General features: G+C 44.8%; 1 protein-coding gene across 1 annotated transcript in view; it reads left to right on the plus strand.

Annotated features, from left to right (window-relative positions):
- Window positions 1-26,105, plus strand: part of GALNT17 (polypeptide N-acetylgalactosaminyltransferase 17) — a 1,750,844-nt gene that overhangs the window by 1,539,316 nt on the left and 185,423 nt on the right. Inside the window, exon 7 of the mRNA XM_069226928.1 lies at window positions 5,223-5,408. Within this exon, the coding sequence (XP_069083029.1) occupies window positions 5,223-5,408 (186 nt within the window). The remainder of the gene's footprint in view (window positions 1-5,222; window positions 5,409-26,105) is intronic.

Raw genomic sequence — 26,105 nt, forward strand, 5'->3', positions numbered from 1 at the left:
TTTATGAAAGGCACTGCGTAGTATTTAGAAGAAACAATTTAGGTGTGAGGAATTTAGCATGTGTGTGTGAAAGTAGAAGGAGATGGAGAATGTCTGCTATATGGAACCAGGTCGCATCAGGGATACCGTGACACGCCTCATATTCCTGAATGTCGAATACATTTTGTGCACACATTTTTGTCTTGCCGACTTTGATTTGCAGTATCTGGATTCACCAATTGTTAGGTCGGCAGATGTTACTTATGTGTGGTGTAGGTGAGGTGATTTGTGTGCTCGCAGAGTAGTGGTAAATGAAAATTGTATGAACACACAAAGTTATGACTTAGTGGATAATCTACACTTTTATAAATGCTTTTCCCAAATTTATCTGCACCTGTATACGTACTTCCGGGAGACCCAGGCATAAGTAGTGCATAGAACATTCCCATTGTTTAATGAGTGTAAATGAAGGGTGGTCTTGATATAGACGAATATTTTCCATTTGAGGAAAAAGGAGAAACAAACTAGAGCCAGAAAAAAATTAATTTACATCGTCATAATTCAAATAGTTTTTGGGAATGTTGTCTTACGTTCGTTGCGTCAAATTCGCAAAATGAAGCCACTATACCACGTGTTATAATTACACTGCAGTTTGCCACAAAATTATAGCACAGAAGTTTGGAACAATGTTAACAACCAATATGCAAGCGGCTGGTATTTGTAATAGTTGTGCTCATCCCTTTATTTTCTTAGTGAAAAATGCAGTCTCAGATCAAAAATTGCAGCGAAGAAGCACTTGGTTGCGCTAAACTGTAAAATTAAATTATGGATTTGCATTTTGTTTAATTATACATAATTTCATTTAATCTTCACAAAATGTCAAGCATTCCCACAATAGCAAAATACTCACATTTCACGCTCTCCCTAAAAAAACATAACTTTCAGATGTGAACCAACGAAGAGTCATAAATCTTTACAATTTGGAAATCTATGGCTGATTTGAATGGGGGACTCATAGACTGCTGTTATACTAAATATGCAAGTGATGGGCCACATCCATACAATCCAGTGATTAAAAAGCAACTCTAGCGTAATGATAACATTTCAAATGAAATTTTTAAAAATGTGAGAAAGTGAATTATTAACTGGGGTGGATGGTAGTCCACCACGAGCAATAAATCCATTACCTTAATAGGTCCAGTTAAAGGTGTCAGTGATTTAACTCCGAGTTCAACCCCTAGTAGTCAAGGTAGACAGGATTAGCTTTAAGATAATGATTGAAGCATTACAACCCCACTCTAATTTATAAAACAATAGAAAATAATCTAATAAACTAAATGACATCAAAGTGACAAAAATAGAATAAGGGGAACAGGAGATATGAATTTTAAAGTTTTACAGTTTTACATAAAAAAGTGCCAAAAAGTGTAAAGTGCCAACCATAGTCAACTGGTTGTGCTTGACAGGTTGCTAGGCACTAATTAAGGCTAACCATGATGATGCATGGGCCGTATACACCAACCAGTTTCAACCCAGTCAGAAGTTTTAGCTTGGGACTTTTTTCTAGAAGTCAAAATCTTTCAGCGAGGCAAGGTAAAAGATTGTATAGGTAGAAGGCTCTACATTATTGGATAGGTGCTTGACGAGGTCAAGTGAAGCTTTTGGTTTATGCAGGAAGAGCTCTGAGAGGAAGAAATTCAAATATTGTGCCCAGGGAAATCCTCTCGAAGGCCACATACTTTTGGAGCCTTCATCTGGTCAAGAAGTCAACCTTTTGTCTCTACTTAACTCTTTTTCAGAGCTCGGAATCCTCCAGTGGGGGAAAGGCAATAGACTGTATCTGAAAAAGGGGTTCATGGGGCCAGATACCTTCTCAGCAGGGTACCGCTGAATCACATTTGCTGATGCAGAGAATCTCTGAGTGGGTGAAACCTGAATCTCCAGCCCAGATGTAACGTATCAGCTTTGGAGGTTCACCTGGTCCTCTAGAGGTATTTTAGTCCAAAAAGCTTATGTCACAAGTCTTTCAGAGCTGTTAGGAGGAGGAAACTTTGATACAGCCAACGATCCTAGAACTTCAGGAACAGCACTTGGAAATCAACACTCACTCCAGCAGAGGCCAACAATGGGTCCAGGTCAGATCAAGTTCGTACTGGTCAGCTGGGCTCTTCAAGGAAAAGGCCTCTCCCAGTTGGTTGTGGCCATGGAACTTGCACAGGAGGCCAGCAACCTGACCCTTGTAGTTCAATTCTTTGTCTTGTATACAAGTGGGAGCAGATCCAGCTCTTCAGGTCTCTTCACGGGTCTCAAACAGCAGGTGTAGTCCTTCTTCTGTTCTTCCACAGGTCCAGAGTTTGCCATGGGATGTACATTCATGCCTTGCACTATCTTGTGGAAGGAATGACTCCTGCCTCGCCCTAAACAATAGGTAAACATTTCCCTGGGGTAACCCTACCCACTTTTACAGCAGTTCCTGGGTGCCTTATAGTAACAATCTCCTGTGTGCTCTCTGTCCAATGGTAAAGCCCTTCTTCCCTTCTGTGGAGCCTCTGTGTCCACCCAAAAGGTATCGCCAGGGAAATGAGTAACCTTCCTCTGTGGTCACTTCAAATCAATTCTGTGGGCTGTTCCCTCCCCATTGGAATTGGAATTGGAATTGGATCCTGTCTGACTGGGAACAAAGATGGGGCATGTGTCATCAGACTGCCTATGACGGGAGAGACCCCTTTGATGGCGGTCAGTGGCAATTCTCTAAAAGAGGCTACTGACTTGCCGAGGTGGGCTACTCAGCTTTGATGGCCCTGGTGCTGGTTCCAAGAGGTCAGCTGATTGACCTTTGAAGCCACTTATTTGATCTGGGGCTTTTTCTAATCCAAGAGCCACAGGCACCATTCTCACTTTGCTGGCCCAGGGTGCAGCAGGTACAGTCCAGGAGATGGTGCAGCCTCTCTTTGCCTGGTCCCGTGGTCAGCAGCACAGTCTTTCTTTGGTCCTTCTCCCATTCTGTCATCATCTGAAGTTCAGGGTGCCAGCAGTTTGGAATTGGTGCTGTTAGGACAGCTTAAAAGCATATGTTATACTTAATATACAGCTCCCTGCCTCAGGGCTCCATAGGCCTTCCTTTGGTGAGACTTTCATATAGTGTTAAGGGAAGTGGCTGGTGCTTTTCCATCGGTCTGAATGGAGTACATACAGTTTAAAACTGTTCTTTCAGGCTGCAGTGGCAGACTGGGAGCCATTTTTTCTTTTGCCCCTACACAGGTTGGCACAACAGTATTGCAGTCCTTGGGGGACATTGTGCTTTACATGCCCTGGGTACCCTTGGTACCATATACATGGAGCTTATAAGAATGCAGCTTGTGCCAATTGGAGGTAGCCAATTCCAATGATAACAGGCAACTATGGAGAGTGGTGGGGTGGGCAAATGGATGCATGCACATGCACTAAATCTAAAGCGCCTATGTTAAAAATAAATAAAATAAAAATTCACTTACCTTACTCTTGCTTGCTGCATGACACATCCTACTTGCTCCAGTGTTCTTCTCCTCTCCAGCATGGGCCCCAGCCAGCTTCCTTAACCAATCCTGACGCTGCTCTCCTGCTGTCAACCAGCATGAGAGAAGCATTGGAAGGAGCAGCCTCTCTCAGTGCTCCAAGGGCACTGGAGGCCAGTGTTAGCTCTCAACCCAGATGTCTAAGTCAGTTGGGTTAGGGAGTTTTAAAGTGCACATGTCTGGCCAGCCGTCGTGAGACAGCCAGCCAATGTGACATGCCAACTTTAAACTTAAGTACACAGCCAGCTCATCACTCTTCCCTGCTGCTGCCACACAGCAGGCCTAGTCCCATCCTGACACTCGGTTTGGGACAGGTAGTGATTATCAAGATTATGGCAAACAGCTTTATCATAAACTATATTTGGCATATTTACCAAAATCCAAGTCCAGTAATGGATTACATGTTTGATCATTAATACAATTTTAGATATCTTCATAGTGGACTGATTACTTTGAAGCTTAGGAAATAAAAGTCATATTTTCGCAAAGCCAATTTATTGAAAATATGACTTTTATTACTAAGCATGCCTTTCAAATGGGAATGGGCTGGTCTAGCTTATACTTCAGATAACACATTGAATTTTGTCACTTGTCAAAACAGTTGCCTTTGACTTTGGCTGCAGATGTTAGCTACAGCAGTACTGGCCTGCTGTGGCTGTCCTGAAGTCATGCATTTAAAGTCACACATGTTAGTGGAGCAAGGGTACACTGCATTACATGTAACCTCTCACCTTTATATGATGCCTTTAGTCCCACATTACTGTGGCCTTAATAAAGAATTAGGAATGGTGAATAGTATTAGGTACTAGAGCAGGTTGTCAGTGGCAGACCACATGCACAGGGATATGTTTAGCTGTTCCCAATGCACAGAGTTAAATATGTACGCCCAGTAAAAATATATACATATATATATAATAATAGGGTGACTATGCAAAAATATGTATTTTTCTGCATAGACTCAAAGTGACGTACGTCTAAGATCACATCCTTTTTTACTATGATCTGTTACTTTAAGATCAATTAGGCCTTGGTGGACTTTCCAGTTTAGAGATCGACGCTCCGTGGCTTACAAAGAGATCTCTGTGAAGTGAAGGTAGGTAACGCGGCCACAGCTCTTGTTACTGCACTGAAAGTTTGCAGACTGGGCACCATATTTGAAGCACCTGCTTGGCAGCCTTTTTTGTATTGTAAAAATGTTTGGATTATAAAAAATACCTTTGTATGTAGTTTTTTCTTAATATAAAAACAAAGGGCCCAGGCATACCCTGCATATGAGGGACATTTTGTGTTTCCCAGCAACTATGTCACATGCCTTCCATGCCAGCCACGAGAGGGCAAAATGACTGCCCTCAATACGAAGGGGTGACCATCATTGTGACCTGTGACCTTGATGGCCCTTGGTGGACAGCCTGCCTAGACACTGGTCCCAGTGGAGGCTCCACCAGTGTAAGCACAGTGCTTCCCCAACTCTAAATTGAGCATTTCAGATGCAAGTTTGCAATGATTCCACTCTGTCAAACTCTTAAAAAGGGTCTTCAGTGCTCCACGCAGCACATGATAGATAATTTACAACTCTATGTAGTCATGTTTCAAGCATTATAATTATTCACCTGGTTTGTAAAGACGATTTACATAAATATGAGACTACAATGATTGCTTACATATCTTGAATTGTCTTTCTTCATTCAGGTATGGCTATGTGGTGGAAGCATGGAAGTCTTGCCATGCTCAAGAGTTGCTCACATTGAACGTAAGAAAAAACCTTACAACAATAACATTGGCTTCTACACCAAGAGGAATGCTTTAAGGGTGGCTGAAGTCTGGATGGATGATTACAAATCTCATGTTTACATTGCATGGAACCTACCACTAGAAGTAAGTACTCTGTAATATGAAACCATCTCCTGTAATGCCTAATCATTCTACTTGTTTACTATTTGCATAGTTAACACAATTTAAACCTGCGATTATTAAATTCAGAGAGTAGCCATTACAGCCTAGATCTTTCCTACATATTAATCCTTTTAATATTTCGGTGTCTTATTTACAGCATGGGGTAATGAAAAACTCTTCAATTTGTGGATGAAACTTCACATACTGAGTAAAATTCCTACACTATAGGGATAGTATTGTGGAGGATATTCAGCCAGTATATTATACTCTAGATGTACATATGCTTATATTACAAAGTGGCAGCCACCAATGTGTATTTATAGTTAGGTCAGAGTTTCTATATGGAGAATATTTTCTCCTTGCTAATAACTTTGGCGCTGCCTATCGAATCCTCACAAACATTTTTAAAAAAAAGTTCACCCACCTCAGTTCCTGTCTGGAAAGTTTCAGGCTGCAAAGGCCAAGAAAAAGCGGGGGAGGTCACCTAAAATATTGATTTCTCATGGTAATTATCTTAGGAAATTCTGTTGCAGCTATGGAAAAACCAGCTAAACAGTAAAACATCAAATTAGGCAAAACTGTAGAACTTTACTCAGAAAATGTGCTTTTTGTGATCTGATTTAAATCCGTTTCGCGTTTGTTCAAGAAATTTGTATTGAAAGAGGTGCCTAGGATGATCATGAAGGGGCTAAGACTTTAGGTATATCTCACTGTGTTCAGACATGCATGGCCAATTGAAAGGGGCCTGGTTAATCAGTATTGGATGGACACAACATCAACAATATGCTGTTGCAGCCATTACAGGACTTAGGGACATGGGGCCAGATGTACAAAATCGTGTGTTTGCGAATCACTAAAATGGCAAACTGCGAAGTACACTACTGTGTATGACACTATTAGCGAGTCACAGTGGGTTGTAAATGGACCTGCCTCATCAATATTCATGAGGCAGGTTATAATTTGTGACCAATTGTGAATGGCTACAATAACAAGGGAAACGGGATGCATTACAAAAACAAAAATGAAAAGTTTTCTTTTCATTTTTTAAGAGTGGGCAATGGTCTGTGGGACCACTGTCTGCTCTTAAAAAATGTTTTCACCCACAATCAGAAAAGGGAAGGGGTACCTTAGAGACCCCTTCTTGTTTACGAATGGGATACCCCCTCCTCTAGGGAGTCTGTAAAATATGAATATTTTGCAACTGCATTACAATTGCAAAACATTCATACATAGCAGCGCTGTTTGGTATTAGGAAGGGAGTCCCTAAACTCACCCCTTCCTAATACCGAATCACAAAAGCAAACTGCAATTCAGTAACAAGTTACCAATTTACATTTTGACTTTGGTACCTTGTAAAAATGCTTTGTACATCTGGCCCATGGTCCTGTGTCATGACATGAAAATGAATGTCAAAAAGTAAGGGACTCAGAGATCACACAATGAAGCGCATGTATAGGGTGATAGCAGATTACTGTCACACTATAAATGAATTGCTGTTTGTGATAAACTCATTTTAAAAAAAATAAGAAGTTCTAAGGTGATTGTGAAAAATCCTGACTGTACGCTGGAATTTGGCAAATCATGTTTGAGAGAAAACAGTTTTCTCTCTTAGAGGTTATGGAAGGTGTTCTGGAAGCTAATTTGAGAGCACATTTTCTGTAAAGTTACACTATTTTCCTCAGCCATGTGAGCATTGTCTGATATTCTGAGCAAAACATGTACAGCAGTAGCGAGTCAGTTGATTCCCCAGTGTTCTACAGCAGCTTTCAACAGTGTTCGAATGAGCAACTAGAGTGCCAGCATTCTTTTTTATTGCAGAAGTGTGGTACACATTTGGAATCAAGGATGTAAAATTGAAGCATTATCTTTAGAAATTAACAAAATGATGGGGATCATTTTTTCATAAAAATTATGGTTAGTGCTTTAGAAACTTAAAATTAGGACACATTTTCTATGAGTCCTCAAATATCTTCCTCATTAATGTCAGTAAATCATTCTGAAATGCTGACTGAAACATGTTCTTTCAACACTGGCAGTAGTCTTTCAGTGAACTCCCCAGTGATCTACAGCAGCTTCCCACAGAGTTCTAATGAACAAGCAGAGTGCTAACATTCTCACCCTCATTTTTACTTGACCACACATGGTCTTTTTTTTGCCTGTCATGCGCTCATGCACAGTTAATGATTCTGCTTGAGCGCACAATTTTTTCCATCATATTTAAAGAAGACCACATCTAAACTAAAATATGTGGGTTTCGTTCAGATTTCTCCTTGACGCATTGACATGTTGAAATGGCACATAATCACTACAACTCACTCTGTTAAAAGTTTGCATGTATGTATGCAATTTAAACAGGGTCACTGGAATTTTGCAGCAGAAGAGGAGCAAATTATATGGCAGGGTCAAGTAGATTATGCAGCAATAAAAACCAAATTATGCAGCAAAATGTGGGCTGTTTTGGAATATTATTACTTCATTATTTTGTCATTTTTAGGGTCGAGCCTGCGTTGCATGCGCTCGCGCATGCGTATCGCAGCGAGACTCTTTAGTGTTCAGAAAAGGGCTCGGAGCCCTGTCAACGTCACGTCAGTGTTTTTTATTGGTTCATGGGCTTGACTAATAAAATCTGATTGCTTTCATTAGTCGAAGGCACGCATACGTCATGCCTTTTCCGGTGGCTAGCCCTCCTCGAGCGCAGCGACCAAGTACAGAAAACATGCGAGGCTCGCTGTTTTCCATCGGGCTCGTGGGCTCTAATTTTCTCTAATTTACGAGCGCAATCTCGCTTGTCAGAAGTCGATCGCTTTACATAGTTAATTGCACTTTTTCGGGTTATGTATATAAATGCACTTTTGCCCGATAGGTGAAAAGTCGGGTTAGGAGTTTACAACGCTATCAGCTCTAACATGAGCAAACGCGAGACCCGTTGCATATGTAATGTAATTTGTGCTGTGCAAAGCGCTGCAATAGCTTTGTGTCAAGTTTGTGCCCTGTAAAAATACAAAAAAGTCCTTTGTTGGGAAACCCCTGCTGTTAAGGGTGCATCCGGAAAGCCTCATAGGTCAGGGTTTGTACTGGAAGTATTTTTTGGCAAAGAGCTATTAAAAACACTACGGGCCATATGTACGAACACATTTTCCCATTCACACAGAATGGGAAAAACCCTTTGCTACATCTGGCCCTAGGTGTACTAAAAATGCGCTCCATGAACTTTATGTGAGACTTTGCTTCTTTCTTAAATAGATGGAAAGAGGATAATGTGAGGAACAATTGCAGAGAAAACAAGTTTTTCCTAATATTCTCAATGTGTTTTCCACAAAAAAGGAAAGTGTAAATGAGGGTGTCTGTACAAACATGTTGCGCACCTGAAGCCATCTTTTTGGAAACTAAGCTGTAAAACCTAAAGCATTTCCTTTATAAATACACCAAATTAAGGATGCTGGAAATCAGGTCTCTAGTTGGCAGAGGTTTTCACTCTGTCGAAGTAGGGACTGCAATCCTAGTAAGGGCAAGTAAGATGCACACTAACCGTTTACCTGCGCTCACACTTTGGTATATCTGTGCACAATGCAGTAACACAGTGAAGACACCACAAAAGGACTCCACATTAGTTTAGAACAATAGTGAATATATATCTGAGTCAAACAAGACCAAAACTACAAAGATACAACAAACACAAGCCAAGTTGTGAATTTTGAAAGATTAAATCAAAATGCAGTGCTTAGCAGACAGTAGCTCCAACCAGAACTATCTGGTCACGCTGGACTGGGGAAAATTCAAAAGTGCAGTCCCACCACGATGGAGCACGGTCCGGGAACAGGAGCCATGCAGACCCAACGACAGTAACTTTGTTGGGCTGATGCTCAGTGACGATGATGCATCAAGCTTTCAGGGGATGCAATGTTTCTTGATCGGGCAATGTCATTGATGTGTGGATATCTAGAAGTGATGAGCATAGATTACTAAGCATCAGTCCTACGCTGGCCAGACCAGAGTTGTTTTGTAAGTTGAGGTTGTTGCATCACGCAGTTTACAAGCAGTGTCTGCGGCTTCAGCGCAGGCAGTGGCAAAGCGGTGTTTCTGCAGCAGGATGGGTTGGTTCCAAGTGACATGCTGGTGTTGTTGTGTTAGTTCTTGTGTTGTAGCACCACACTCACCTCCAAGGGACCAGGACTGGATTTGGGACCCCTTGGAAGAGCAGAACACTCAGCGGAGGAGTCAAGGTTCTGGTAGCAAGAAGTAGGTGAAGTCTTTGATGTCCCTGAGACTTCAGAAACAGGAGGCAAGCTTAGTCACGTCCTTGGAGAAAATTTAAATTGCAGGATGTAGAGGGTTAGATCACTCCCAGGCAAGAAGTAGCAAGCAGCAGGCCAACACAGGAGAGCAAACAGCAAATTGGTAGTCCCTCATGACAGCACTGCGATCCTTCTTCCTGGTAGAATGTCCTCAGTCCAGAACTGTTCCGAGTATATTGTGTCAGAGGCACAGTACTTTTTCTCATATGTGCCCTTGGAGTGGGGGAGACTTCAAAAGAGTGGTTCTGAAGTGCCCCAGTTCCCTTTCAACCCAGTCCTAATTGGCTGGAGGCCTGTGGGGGGAAGGGGGTATCAGTCCCTTGTCTGGGGTCAAGTCACTATCCTTGAAGTGTTAGTGAGAGCCCCTCCACCCTTCCAGCCCAGAAGGACCTACCAGTATGCAGATGTAATGCAAGTGGCATTTTCAGACTAACAATTTAAAATTCGACTGCAACATAAATTGTGATTTTGAATTGTGCATTCAGGGACACCACACTCCATATATCTATATTTTTCCATTTGGAAATTTCACTGAAAAGATGTTTTAAGGTAATCCCAATGCTATCCTATGGGAGAGATAGCCTTGCAATAGTGAAAAATGAATTTATGAGTTTTTCACTACCTGGACATGTTAAATGTAAAAGTACAGGTCCAACTTTTTAAATTCACTGCACCCTTCCCTTTGGGCTAACCAAGGCCTACCTTAAGGGTGTTTTACATGCAATACAAAGAAAAGTCTGTGCCTAGCAAGAGGGTACACTTGCCAGTTTGAAATGGCAGTTTAAACTGCACACACAGGCTCTACAATGGCAGGCCTGAGGCATGCTTGAAAGGCTACCTTGGGGGGTGGCACAATCAGTCCTGAAGCCTACTAGTAGCATTTGACATACAGGCTCTGGGCACACATAGTGCACTTTACTAGGGACTTACTAGTAAATTAAATATGCCAATCATGGAGAAGCCAATGTTACCATGTTTTAGACACAGAGCACATGTACTTTAGCTCTGGATAGTAGTAGTAAAGTGCACTAAAGCCAACAAAAATGGGTCAGAAAAAGAGGAGGAAGACAAAACATCTGGGGATGTCCCTGCGGAAAGAGACATTTCCAACACAACCTCCCTCCAGCCTGAAGCCAGGGGAGACTAATCAATACCTTGATGGGCCTTCCTGCTTACAGTGCTAGAACATGGACAGTGGGCCATTACTGCAGGGACACCTGTCAGTTCTACACCCCCCTGAACCCAGTTGGATCCCTCTGTCCATACTCCTGGGGCCCACTGAACTGGCCTAATGGGAACCCTTCTCCTCATCTGTGGACCCTATCTGTGGAGAACCTAACCTTAGCTTGTTCACAGATGCATCCCAGTAGACAGACAGTAGCACCATAACAAAGTGACGTGGCTTAATATTTATCTGAGTCAAACAAGACCAAAATGACAAAGATCCAACATACACAAGCCAGGTTATGAATTTTGTAGATTAAATACAAATGCAGTGCAGTGCTTAGGCGACAATAGCGCCAACCGTAATTATCTGGTCCTGCTGAACTGAGGCACATTAAAAAGTGCATTCTGACTGTGATAGAGAAAAGGCCGGGTACAGGAGTCAAGCAGATCAACTGACAGTACCTTTGTCACGTCAATGCTCGTGATGTTGCATTGGTACAGAGGAGGAGATACGTTGTGCTTGCAGGCGATGCATTGTTTCCTGTTTGGGACAACAACATTGATGCGTCAATCAATCAATCAATCAGGGATTTGTAAAGCGCACTACTCACCCGTCAGGGTCTCAAGGTGCTGAGGAGGGTGGAGAGGGTGGGGGGAGGATGTGCTGCTACTGCTCGAACAGCCGGGTCTTGAGAAGTTTCCTGAAGGTAAGGAGGTCTGTGGTCTGGCGCAGGTGGGTGGGAAGAGTGTTCCACGTTTTGGTGGCGAGGTGCGAGAATGATTTACCGGCGGTTGTAGTTCTGCGGACGTGTGGGACGGTTGCAAGGGCGAGGTCGGTGGAGCGGAGATGCCCGGTCGGGGTGTAGAAGGAGAGTCATCTGTTGAGGTATTCTGGTCCGGTGTTGTGAAGTGCTTTGTGAGCGTGGGTGAGGAGTTTGAAGGTGATTCTCTTGTTGACTGGGAGCCAGTGCAGGTTTTTCGGGTGGTCTGTGATGTGGCAGTGGTGGGGGATGTCCAGGATGAGGTGTGCAGAGGCGTTCTGGATGCGTTGCAGCCTCTCCTAGAGTTTGCTCGTGGTTCCTGCATAGAGGGCATTGCCGTAGTCCAGCTTGCTGCTTACGAGGGCTTGGGTGACTGTACTTCTGGTGTCGGTAGGTATCCATTTGTAGGTCTTTCGGAGAATGCAGAGGGTGTTGAAGCAGAAGGAGGAGATGGCGTTGACTTGCTGGGTCATGGATAGTGAGGGGTCCAGGATGAATCCTAGGTTGTGTGCGTGGTCGGTGGGAGTCACAGCGGTTCCGAGATTGACAGGCCACCAGGAGTCATCCCATATGGAGGTGGTGGAGCTGAAGATGAGGACTTCCGTCTTGTCGGAATTGAGTTTGAGGCAGCTGCTCTTCATCCATTCGGCGATGGCCTTCATTCCTTCGTGGAGGTAGGTCTTGGCAGAGTCCTTGGTGAGAGAGAGGATCAGCTGGATGTCGTCGGCATATGAGATGATGTTGAGGTTGTGGAATTGGGCGATGTTAGTGAGCGGGCCATGTAGACTCTAAAGAGGGTCTGGCTGTGGGACGAACCCTGGGGTATGCCGCAGATGATTTCGGTGGCCAGCGAGCGGAACGGGGGGAGGTGGACTCTCTGGGTTCTGCCAGTGAGACAGGAGGTGACCCAGACCAGGGCTCTGTCACGGATTCCAGCATTGCTGAGGCGTAAGCGTAGGATGTGGTGGCAGACAGTGTTGAACGTGGCCGAGAGGTCCAGGAGGATGAGGGCCGCGGTTTCGCCGCTGTCCAGTGTGGTTCTGATGTCATCGGTGGAGGTGATGAGGGCAGTTTCGGTGCAGTGGTTGCTGCGGAATCCGGGTTGGGAAGGTTCCAGGGTTCGATTCTCCTCTAAGAAGTGGGTTGGTTGTCTGTTGACTGCCTTCTCGATTACTTTTGCAGGGAAGGGGAGCAGGGAGATAGGCCGGAAGTTCTTAAGGGCCTTTGGTTCCGCCTTGTTTTTTTTTAGGAGGGCGTTGATCTCACCGTGCTTCCAGCTCTCTGGGAAGGTGGCGATTCGAAGGAGCTGTTGATGATCTTCCGTAGTTGGGGTGCGATGACAAAGCTTGCTTTGTTGAGGATGTGGTGAGGGCAGGGGTCAGATGGAGAGCCGGAGTGAATGGTGTTCTTGATTTTGATGGTGTAGTTGTCGTTGATAGGGGTCCAGGAGAGCAGGAGGTTGGTCGGAGGTGAATCTGTGGTGTTGGTGGTTGCCGGGGCGGTCTGGGTGCTGAAGCTGTCGTGGATGTCTGCAATCTTGCAGTGGAAGGAGGAGGCTAGGGAGTCGCGGAGGTCTTGGGATGGCGGGATGTTGTTGGCGTTGGAGCTGGGGTTGGAGAGTTCCTTCACGACGTTGAAGAGCTCCTTGTGTCTGTGTGCATTGTTGTTGATTCGGTCTTAGAAGGTAGTTCTTTTGGCGGCACGGATGAGTTGGTGGTGTCTGCGGAGGGCATTTTTGTCCAGAAGTAATGAACACTGGTTCTGATACATCGGTGCTCCGTCAGCCAAACCAGTGCTGTGTTGTTAGTCGGTGTCATTGTGTCACACAGTTGGTGAGCGGTGTCTTCGGCGCAGGCAGTGGCAAAGTGGCATTTCTGCAGTGGGATGCATCAGTTCCAATTGACGCTCTGGTGTCATTGCCTCAGTTCTTAAGTTGCAGCACTACACTCACCTTTAAGGGCCCAGGACTGGATTTGGCACCACTTAGCAGAGCACGACTCTCAGCAGAGGAGTCCCGGTGCTGGTAGTAAGATACAGGTGAAATCTTTGATGTCTCTTAGTGGTGGTCGCCACTGCCTAGTTATAGTTCGGTCATTATTTCTTGTGCTAATAACTTTAGTGCTGTTTGACGAATCTTCATGAAATCTTTCCAAAAAAATTGTCATTAAAAGTTCATATATTACTTATAAAGTAAAGTTGAACCACAGTTATAGTTACAAGTTAGAACCAAACAACACTGAAACCACCACAATACATAACTTGTATACCAGTTTGATTTAGGCCTGATTTAGAGTGTGGTGGAGAGTGTACTCAGTAGGATCCAGCAGAGTGCCATCTCCACTAATCTGAGATTTCATCTGCCTAATTTAGAGTCATGCAAAACTGAAATATGTTGGTGGAGGTGACTACCCCATCCCTGCTGCTGTCATATCTCTGATGAAGTATGGACCGTCAGAGGTTTGGTCATCTGAATACCTGCCCTCTTTAGAGTGGGTAGTCAAATGGTAAACCTGTAGTAAAAACTGGCAATAAGGGGCAGTGAAAACTTTTTAATGACTCCCCTCCAATGCCATACGAGAAATCTCCCATGGCAAGAGTGTCATTGCTTTTTGTTTTAAATAAAAAATCCCCCGTAGGATTTTTTTTTGGGGGGTTGTTAGGGAACTATTGACATGTTTGGCTCCGTCATGTTGAGGAAGCAGTCTGTCAAACTTTAAATGCATTGACAGAAACTGCCATGATGGAATTTGCTGCCAATGCGAGAAATGTCCACAGTGACGGTGGATATCTCTAAAGTCAGTGTGTAGGTGCACCCCATTGCCCAGACAGAGGTAATCCTGTTCGCCAACTCTAAATCAGGCACTATGGGGGTCATTCTGACCCCGGCGGTCTCAGACCGCCGGGGCCAGGGTCGGCGGAAGCACCGCCGACAGACCGGCGGTGCCCCGCAGGGCATTCTGACCGCGGCGGTTTGGCCGCGGTCAGACAAGGAAAACCGGCGGTCTCCCGCCGGTTTTCCGCTGCCCTTGGAATCCCCCATGGCGGCGCAGCTTGCTGCGCCGCCATGGGGGATTCTGACACCCCCTACCGCCATCCTGTTCCTGGCGGTTCGCCCGCCAGGAACAGGATGGCGGTAGGGGGTGCCGCAGGGGCCCCCGTAAGAGGGCCCCACTGTGTATTTCAGTGTCTGCAATGCAGACACTGAAATACGCGACGGGTGCAAACTGCACCCGTCGCACATACCCACTCCGCCGGCTCCATTCGGAGCCGGCTTCCTCGTGGAGAGGGGTTTCCCGCTGGGCTGGCGGGTGGCCTTCTGGCGGTCGCCCGCCAGCCCAGCGGGAAAGCCTGAATGGCCTCCGCGGTCTTTCGACCACAGAGCGGCCATATGGCGGTTCCCGCGAGGCGGGCGGCTACCGCCGCCCGCCTCAATCAGAATCACCCCCCACATCTCATACACTAAATGCAACAGTCATGACATCCCTTAATGGGTCAGATATTACTACAAATGTGGTAAATTATCTTACAAATGAGATTGCATAGCACATTACCCTTACATGTTTTACAGAGACAGCTGTGAATGTGCATAATTTAATGCTCTGAGCAAATGCTGCTGTTTATTTACATTTGGCTTGTATGTGTTGTACAAACCTTTTGTGGCTATGACCCCTCTTTTTTGTGGACTGATGCTGTTAGTGTTTTAACTCTGCTATCTGCTTTTACTGTCCAGGTCTTGGTCTGTGGACTATGACCCCTAAAACAAGGCAGATATGGCCAACTGATAATTGGCATATTTGGATTTCCAATATGTGGTGCAAGAAAAGACACCATTGGCATAAAAAGCTAAATGTTACCTGTGGACTGCAACACCTTATGCCAACCAGTGGGCTGACAAAGATGACATGCTTCGTGCCTACCTGTGTAGTATGACTGCTGCAGCCTTTAAACCTGCAAGTTAATCCGTCAAAATAGCACTTTTTAACAGGAAAGAACCTACTTTTAAATATTACATAGAGCATCCCTAAGTATGCCTATAGCCCACAAAGTAGTGTGACTAATTTGTAAAGGTGGTACATGCAAGAATTTAGAGTTGGCAGGTATCTACAGTGCTTCTCCCATAAAAGCTATTTTCACGGTAAAGGGTGGTAGTTGTTCTCAGGAGAAAAAATAACATTCAGAATAAATGTTAACTATGCTACACCTGGTTTGGGATATGGTACAGATATAATTCAACCACTTATTTAAATGTTTATTAGATTTCTAATTCAAAGATGATTCCAGATTTTTTATAACTATTTAGGAAAAGTAACTTCTAAAAAGTTAGACTTTGGGGGTCATTCTGACCCTGGCGGCCGGTGACCGCCAGGGTCACCGACCACAGGAGCACCGCCAACAGGCTGGCAGTGCTCCCAAGGGCATTCTGACCGCGGCGGTTCAGCCGCGGCCAGAAAGGGTAAACCGGCGGTCTCCCGCCGGTTTACCACTGCCCTTGTGAATCCTCCATGGCGGCGGAGCGCCCTCCGCCGCCATGGGGATTCTGACACCCCCTACCGCCATCCTGTTCCTGGTGGGTCTCCCGCCAGGAACAGGATGGCGGTAGGGGGTGCCGCGGGGCCCCTGGGGGCCCCTGCAGTGCCCATGCCAATGGCATGGGCACTGCAGGGGCCCCCATAAGAGGGCCCCACAAAGTATTTCAGTGTCTGCAAAGCAGACACTGAAATACGCGACGGGTGCAACTGCACCCGTCGCACCTTCCCACTACGCCGGCTCCATTCGGAGCCGGCGTCCTCGTGGGAAGGTAGATTTGCCCTGGGCTGGCGGGCGGCCTTTTGGCGGCCGCCCGCCAGCCCAGGGCAAATCTCAAAATACCCTCAGCGGTCTTGTGACCGCGGAGCGGTATTTTGACGGGGGAACATTGGAGGGCGGCCTCCGCCGCCCGCCAATGTTAGAATGACCCCCTTTGTCTGCTTGACCCTGCAGTGGGCTAATTAGCATTATCCTGCCAACAGCTGACCCATGTCAACAGTTTTCCTCAATGAGTTTTGAAAACTGCTCCCAGAGCAGAAGCAATCGTTTAAACCACTTGGAAGGTGGACCTTTATCTGAAGTATGTAAATAATCTGAGCTCAGCAAGGGCAGACAAGGAGTGTTTAGGAAATTCATTAACATGAAAGACTTGCTCATTCACAGTTTAAAGTAAAGGGTGACCAGTGTAAGAGGAGCCTTTGTATCCTGGACAAAAATAGCCAGCAAGACACAATTTCTTTGAGAAAAAGAGCTGGTCCTAGAATCAGTTTGGTGTATTTGAGGAAAAGGGGCTCTTATTTCATTAACCATACTCCTGGTTGGATGCCAGCCAACTGAAAGTGCAAAAGGGCGCTGCCAAATTCTATTTTTTATCTGAATATTGCACTGTGAGATAGTTTGTAGTAAGTAAAACAGGATGTGTTACAAAAGTGGGAGAGCTGTCCAAGTAACATTTTTCTCATTGGTTATGGAGGGTCCTGGAGTCACTTCACCCACTTGCTAATGAATCCTACAAATGTGGCACTTCACCCACAGCTCATCAGGGTATATGTGGATCTGCAGACAAACAGAAGAAGACTGGATCTGTTGGTACGGGGACCTGGACAGCTTTACCTGCTTTTACTTGTAACCAGGACCTAGGACTGAGATAAGGACTCCAAGGATCAGATGGCTGACCTCCTCAGTGGGTACATAGACACAAGCTGCAAGAGGCTGCTTTTTTGGGAGTGACCAGCTGACCTGTACTGGACCTTGCTCATGTCCCCTGCTGGAGTGAGTCATGGTCCTTAAGAACTATCCCTTAGGAACTAGGAGCTTTAGAAGAGACCCTACCTGCTTCAGAAAGTCTACAAAGTTGTTACTGAGAAAAGTTGTGTACATTAAGAGGACTTTGTCAGATATGGCTTCTAGGCTTTCACTGATAAAGGACATGGAGCTCTAAAAAAGAGATGAAGATAGAAATCTTCAATGAGTGAAAATGTTAAAACCCAAACAATAATATATATATATATATATATATATATACAACTGTGATAGTTACCACTGTGTAATTATAGTTAAGGCCCCACATCATCTCTCCGCCCCCTGTCCAAACCTCCCTGCACAGTCATCTGGGATAGCTCAAAATGGCTTCTCCCAGGATTTACTTGCCACATGTGCTCTGGGGGTCTCAGTTCCATCCGCGCTGACATCACAGCCATAGCCTTCCACTGCAAATCTTCAAAGGAGGCCTCCTCCTGGTTTGGCTCCAGAGATCTGGTCTCACCCCTCTGTTTAGTGGCCTGAGGCAGAATCTCTTCCTGGCATAGGATGACAGCTGGTTGATTGATGCAGAGCAATTCACCCACTCCTTACCTCTTTCATAGTTGACTTAAGCACTCTTAATAGCTCCCTTTGATGGTTGAGGTATTTGTTCCTGCAGCTGGAGGGAAAAGTAATTACCCCAGCCCATGAGGATCACAAAAGGCCTGGGATCTGATCCTGAGCCGAGTTAGAGTAATTTGACATTCCTAGATGACCCATAAGCTGTACAGATATGCTTTTGGACTTTACAGAATTGTTCTTTTCACACACGTTACAGTGTACTTTGTTGTGACTCTGGAGTATGTAGACCAAGGGGAACAGGAGCTGCGCCCTAAAGCAGCCTTTTCCATAGGTGTATAATAGACAATCTCAACAGTCAAGACAGTAAAGCACACTGACTTTCCCTATGTGTGTATACCCACAGTATAAGGTCTATTTCAGGTCACTTCCCAACCCTGCATAGTCACTTGTGCTCCAGGCATCTCACACACACAGCCCTCACACATGCACACACACACGTGTGCACAGGTGTTCACGTGTAACCAGCCAAGCGCTTCTTGCCCTTGTTGCATTGCAGCAGCCTTGTCTTAAAAGGTGGACACTGGTAGGCACAGTACATTTTACCATGAGTTTACTGTGGGTAAGTCACAGGACATAAGGCTCCCCCACATTAAAAGGTCAAAAACCAGGAGATCAAAAAGGAAAAAATCTGGGTAGATTAGAGAGTCCTCTGACTTTTTGCTGCCGCACAGTTTGCAAATTAAAATTGCTTCACACATGGAAACAACTCTCCTAGTAGTCACAAAGTCTCTTCAAAGTGATTACTGCAAAAGTATCACCCCTTTCATCATTATTTTGGTTAAATGTCTATTTGAAAACAAATACACATAAAAACATTCCACTGGATAAACCATGCAAGCAAGGTGTAATATGTATACTGTTTGTTTATTATCATTGACTCACAAGAGGCAAAATGCTCCAGACTAAAAATTGCATTTTTCTCAGTATCTCATGCACAGCATTTTCTCCCTAACAGCTGGTGCATTGAAATGTGGGTTTCTTTGCTTTTATAAAAACATAAGCAAGACCATGCACTTTGAAGCTATGCCCTTTTGAGGTGGGCCAATGCTGAAAAATCTTGAGCGCTACCTTTTCACAATGTCACCCCCCTTTAGGTGCACCCTATTGAGTTGGACAAGAAAAAATTACTCAACCGCCCAAAGGAAACCTCCGGGCCTCACCACTGCTATCCTGTCAGTTTCTGCCTTCCATGCTGCTGCTCCATGTTCCCAGACAAAACAAGCATTTGCAATGCAATGGGTCTCACGTTTGCTCGAGTTAGAGCTATTAGCATTGTAAATTCCTAACTGGACTTTTCTTGCCACATAAAATGAAAATGAAAAGTAAAACAGTTAACATAAGCAAGCCGATTCAAACGCCATGGTCGCCATGAGTGTGAGTGCGACAGTAATTGGCTCCCTGATTGAATGTCTAGAAAGGATTGCGGCTGGGATGAAAGACAAACGGAAACCAGAAGAGGGTCAATCACACACAGTAACAGGAGGAAGCGTTACGTAGTTGATGGCCAACAAAAATGTTCACCTAGTGAAATCTCCTGGGAGGGAATTCAGCACAGAAAGGAGGGACATTTCACAAAATGCACCAATAATAATGAAGCATTTAAGACAAGCACAACAAAGAATGAATAGCAATATTGAACGTGGTGAAAAGCCCACAGGTGGATTACAAAAGCCCAGATCGCTTGCGTGTTCAACCCTAAAAAGAGTGTCCAACTCCACTGCCTGGCTCAGAAAGTAGACTTTCAAGGATGTGGGAGTGCTGGGAGGAACGTGTGGTTGAAGTAGGCCCTGATATTGTTCTCTTGTCTGACAGTAAATGGGGCCATAGAGTATCAGGCGTCCTTTTGTGGCAGGGCGCTCATCAAAAGTAATTAAGAAAAATCCAGCTGCAACAGCTATTTTAAAAAACAAAGGAATTTTCATTGAGAGGAGGCCCGCTGACTACTGATTGTGAGAACTATTGTAAGTGGGTTTGTTCTGTGCCGGATACTCTGCTGCTTCCCCTTCGTACACCTCAGCGCAATAATGATACAACTAAAGCCAGTTTCCGCTGGTCTGGTCCTGTCGTGTCTGAGATGGATGTATTGCATTAGTTCAGCACAAGTGGGCTCGTTCCTCTGCTCCTTGGTATGACGATTTGCTAGGGAAAGCCAAAGTCAGGTGCAAAAAGTTAGAAGGGGCTTTAAAAGCTTACAAAAATCTAGTTCTTACTGCCAAAGGCTAATTATTGCGCAAACATGATTCTTGGAGCTCATAACACCCCGAAGGAGATGCTTTTTAATGATAGAATCAATGTCTTCCCCACTTGCACTAATCAACCTTTGAGCATATACAACAGCCGTGGGACAAGTTGTCTGCTTTTTTTGATGAGATCTCCAAGTTCTGTGCAAGTGTAGAACATCCTCCTCCTGGCTGTCATGGTGTGCCTACTACACATTATCCAGACATGGGTTGTAGCTTGCCTTGAGAGCCCGAGATACATATGCTTTCCAGCTTCAAACAGTTTACCCCTGAGTTATTTTTGGATTTAGGGAACTCTGTTACTCCTGGCTCACTTCTAGACTCGCTTGCTCCTGGGGTCTAGGACACGGAAGTCCCTTTTCTGGCAAATTCTCTTACGAACTTCTGCAATATATCCGTCTCGGACACAACAGTACCAGATGAATGCTAAGTGGTTTAGGTTATGCCATTATTGAAGAAGGCCAATGCTGACCCTTCCATCTTAAGCAATGTCCACCCGATGTTGTTGCTGTCTTTTCCTGTGAAAATGCTGGAGAAAATTATCAGTAGGCAGGTCTCTAGGTATCTGGAATTGTATACTATCTTGGACCCACACCATCTGGCATTCGCCCTGCACATGCAACAGAAATGGCCTTGCTATCTGTCTTGGATGCCCTTCAAATGACAGCAGACATTGAACATTCAGCACCGCTGGTGCTACTTCACCTGTCCGCCTCCTTCAACACCATGTTGCATGATACATTTAATCCAAGGCTGGCTGAGGTAGGCATTCCACATTCAGATATAAGGCCATGAACTCAGATCAAAATGGAGGAAGGTGGACAGCATGACAGCTGATATGGACAACATATGTCATTCTGTCCACCTCCCTCCATTTTGATCTGAGTTCATGGCCTTGCGGCAGGGCAATCCTGCATGCTTGTGGTTGTCTCAGAACACATTGACATTTAATGCTGACAAGACAGAGATTCAGTTTTGTTCATTGGTTCTCCTTACATAGCCATCTCTACTAATTTCTAGCCAGCCTTCTTAGACCCCTCTCCCAGTCCTACTGTAGCGGCAAATAACCTAGGTTTTTAATTTTAAAACTAACTGACCGTTACGAGTCGGGTCAGTCATTTATGTTCAATTTGTTTCTTGCGTTTAGGGTAGCTAGACAAAATCCTGTTTTTTTTCTGCCTCCAACTCTCTAGCGATGGTCCAATCAACTATTCTTAGCAGGCTGGATTATTGTAATTCTCTGTTTATTGGCCCACCTGCTGGACTTTTAAATAGGCTATGGTGCATTCAGAATGTCACAGCTATATTAGCTTTACAGTGGTTTAATCTCTGCTTCAGCAACACTTAAAGCACTCCTCAGGCTACCTATTGTGAAATGGATTAGCTTTAAGACTCTGTGCTGTGTTCCTAACGCTTTCCATGGAGAGGGTCCTTGCTACCTTCAGTAGAGGTTTTCTGGTTAATCTGTTGTGCACAAGCTATGCTCATCCAATGATCTTCTAATTGTTGTTTCTAAGTTTAAGCATGTGAGAGAGAAGGGCGGCAGGCTATTCTCCGACAGAGCAGATCTTCTTTGGAGTTCACTATCACTCTCCCTGCACAAAGTGCAGAATATGTCTTCCTTTAGGAAAGCCTCAAAGACCTGGCTTTATACACAATAATTTATTATATTCTTATATTGTTATGTAATAATACCTACTTCAGCGCAGTATACCTTTCAGGTCACAGTGTACTCTATTAGTTTATAACATAACATATAACATCAGCTATTGAAAGAAGTGAACACGAAACAACTGCTGGTGTTTAATCCAGCCACGTTCATTAAACACCGGTTAGGACTGGCACACTTTGTGTTAGTCCTCCAAACCTTTTGCCTTCACCCCCTATAGTTTTGCTGAATTTATTTTTATTGGCTTTAGGACTCTGTGCTCTTTACCATTGCTAACCAGTGCTAAAGTGCTTGTGCTCTCTCCTTAAAATTGGCCTACATCAGAGTGGTACATTTAATTCACTTGTTAGTGTCTAGTAAATGGTACTCAGACGGGGCGGTCCCTCCTTTTGAGGGAAGGAGTGTTGCCCCACCAAAAAATGCCCCCACAACTGAAAAAAAAAATGGTAATAATGTTTGTCTATTACCATTTTATTTTTCAGTGCCGCATCCTGAATTGTATGACAGGAAGGGGCGAGGCAATTGCTGGAGAGTTGCAGCAGGGAGCTGTGCACTATGTTTAAATTGCTCATGTCCCTTTGGCCAGCCATCTTGCGACGGCCAGCCACACATGCGCACTTTAAACATCTCTAACCCAGCTGTCCTAGGACAGCTGGGTTAGAGAAAACATAGGAATACAGCGCTCTTGTGAGCGCTGAGAGAGCCTGCTTCCAACAGTCCTGACGCTACTTTCATGCTGGTTACCAGCATGAAAATAGCGTCAGGATTGGTCAGTGGCGTTTCCTGGTCCTGTACGTTGAAGCATCCAAGAGCAGGAGGATGCTGCACGGAAGACTTTGAAAAGTAAGTGCTTTTTTATCTTATTATTATTGTGTGTCCCCCGCACCTCTACTGCCGCTGTACTCAGGGTCTGTAAATTAATGCTAATAGTTATTATGCAGCCTGCAGTGCAGTTTTAAACTGTGATTTTGATCTGGCACAATAAACCTTTTGTCAAGTCCAAATCTTCCTTTTTAGTACTTAAAGACCAACCCTAAGGTAGGCCCTAATAGCTCCTAGGGTAGGGTCCATGACATTTAAAAAGTATGACTTTTTAAAGTTTTATATTTCCTGGTAGTGGAAAACTTGTAAAGTAATTTTTCACAAATGTAAGCTCTATCTCTCCTATCAGCTAACACAGGGTTACCTTATAGTATTTAATAAGTACTAACTTTAGATTGGGAGCAGATAGAGACATGCTGTTAAGACTCAAAGTAATTGTAATTTAAAATCCCCTTTAATGGGGAAGTGGGATGTTACGTCACTATTCTGAAAAAGACAATTTTAGAAAGTTGCCATTTTCTTGTACTACCATTACTGCCATCTACCAGTGTCCTGGGTTATAAGACTATGAATGAACGACAGGATCAGATCCCCTACCAGAGGAGAAAGAAAGACATTTTGTTAGACCTGGCATCCTTGGCGTGGTTTCCCCTGTCCGTTTTGCCTCTGCTTCCTATGGTTTGACTGTGTGCTGGACTTTGTTTTTGCTGATTCTGGTACTCTGGGCACTTTACCACTGCTGACCAGTGCTAAAGTGCAAGTGCTCTCTGTATAAATTGTATGTGTAATTTGCTTTTCCATGCTTGGCATATTTGATTTAGTAGTAAGTCCCTAGTAAAGTGCACTAGAAGTACCAAGAGCCTGTAAATCAAATGCTACTAGTGGGCATGCAGCAGTGATTGTGCCACCCACTTGAGTAGCTCTGTACCCATGTCTCTGACCTGACACTGCAGGGTCTCTATGTGCAGTTTTGAACTGCCAATTTGACCTGGTAAGTATACCCACTTACCCGGACCAGACCTTCACTTTTTATACTTATAAGGCACCCCTAAGGTAGGCCCTAGGTAGCCCCTTGGGTAGGGTGCAGTGTATGTTAAAGGTTGGGCATGTAGTAATGTGTTTTCCATGCCCTACCAGTGAAATACTGCCAAGTTCGATTTTCAATATTGCAAGGCCTATCTCACTCATAGGTTAACACAGGGGCTACCTTTAAATATCTTTTAAGTGCAGGTTCCCTTTGGGAGCAGATAGATATCTGGAGTTTGGGGTTTCTGAATTCAGAATTTTAAAATACATCTTTTGGGAATGTTGTTTTTTAAATTATCAGTGTGAAAATGCCACTTTTAGAAAGTGGGCATGTTCTGTGACTCTGCCTGTTTGTGGATTCCCTGTTGGGGTCAGACTGACAGTTGGGCTGTTTTTGAATCTCCACTAGACAGTGATACAAAGGGAGCTGGAGTGAAGCCTGCATATCCTGATGGGCCATCTGGGCTAGAGAGGAGGACTTTCCTTTGAAGTTTGCCAACTTCAAAGGCAGAAAGGGGTATAAGTAGTGGACCCAAAACCCCCGATTTTTTAGATTACTTCTGGATTCAAGAGGAACCTCTGCCAAGGAGAAGAGCTGAAGAGCTGGAGGAGGAGTACTGCCCCTTTGTCTGTGACCGTGTTTTGCTGGGTTGGCCTGCAGTTGCTATGTCTGCCTGAAAGAGGACAAAGACTGGACTTGGTGTATTCCTGCTTGTGAAGGGTCTCCAAGGGCTTGGATTGAGCTTGCCTCCTGTTTTGAAGGCTGAGGGCCATCAAAGACTTCCTCTGCCAGCACTTGGACTCTTCTGAAACTCCTACCCTGCCCATTGGTGCTCTGGGCCCTTGAAAGGTGAAATTGGTGGAAGCAAGGTGGAAAGCCACGCACAGGAGCCGTGCAGGGAAAATTTCACTGCACCACCTGCAACGCGGCAGTAAGAACGACGCACCACCCGCATTGCGGCGGAAAAATCAATGCACCACCTGCACTGTGGCTGGGAAATTGACGCATAACCTGCATCGCGGCTGGAATAACAATGCAACACCCGCTTGCAGCTGCTGAAAACGACACAAACCCCACACAGCTCAGATTCTCATCATCGTACAGACAGATTTTGCATGCATCATCGCTGGGCATCAAAATCAACGTGAACCTGCCCAGGTCTGAGGTCTCCATCCGAACCTGATGCATCGTTCTCTTGTGAAAGAGAAAAATAATGCATCGCCTACCTGACCAGGGAAGAAAAGTTGCACTGCCTCTCTTTGGAGTAAGGAATCGATGCATCGCTAACTTTTCTCACACACGCTCGCCTGTGCGGCTTTATTTTTTACACAAACCAGGTACTTTGTGTAACAACAATGCTTCCATTGTTTTCTATGGCATAAGACTCTTTATTTTTGTAAAGTTATAACTTTACTTGTGTATGTTGAATTTTTGTCATTTTGGTATTGTTTGATTTAAATAAATGTTGGCTATTGTTCTAAACTGGTGTGGTGCCCATTTTGTAGTGTTTTCACTGTATTACTGTGTGTGTTGGTACAAATACTTTACACATTGCCTTTGAGATAATTGTGCCACGCTACTAAGGGGATGAGCAGGGGTTAGCTTAAGTGTGTATCTCCATTGCCCCGACTAGAGAGAGGGTCCCTGCTTGGACAGAGTGCAGACCCCATTTCTAACACATGGGGTGCAGAAAACTTGCCCTAGAGGTTCCCGCACTCCGGGAGGAAGATTAATCTAATGGGAATACTGTGGAAATGACAGGAGGACTTTGCTATCCTGGAGAATTCCCTGAACTGACTGAGTGGCAAGCTAAAGTAGCCCCATTCTGGGCAAAGTTCTGCTATTCGCAGAAAGAGTGGCCTACTTTTGAAGTAATTTGGCAGCAGGCTCCCACAAATTGTCCCCTGAAGAGCTGGAGGACAGGCTGGGTGAGAGCGAGCTCAAGCTGCAGCTAGCCAAACTGAAACTAGATGGTGCTAAGGAAGAGGCAGCTGCTAGGAGGGCCCTAAAGGACAGAAAGCTGGCCTTGAAGGAGAAGGCGGAGGCAAAGAAGGCTTCAGCCAAGGACAAGGCCGGCCGAGGCAGAGAACGCATTGGAGGAGAAAAAAACTTTTACTGGCTCAGAAAGTGAGTCTGAAGGAGCTGGCCCTCAAGGTCAAACAACACACAGGGTCCAGCATCAATGATTGCTATGATCTCTCAGTGACTCAAGATGAAAGGAGAGTCCATATATCTAAAGACCAGGTGGCATATTTATGAGTCCTGTGCACTGCGGTAGCGTCACTTT

The sequence above is a fragment of the Pleurodeles waltl genome, chromosome 3_2, assembly GCF_031143425.1.
Source record: "Pleurodeles waltl isolate 20211129_DDA chromosome 3_2, aPleWal1.hap1.20221129, whole genome shotgun sequence".
Taxonomy (NCBI): domain Eukaryota; kingdom Metazoa; phylum Chordata; class Amphibia; order Caudata; family Salamandridae; genus Pleurodeles; species Pleurodeles waltl.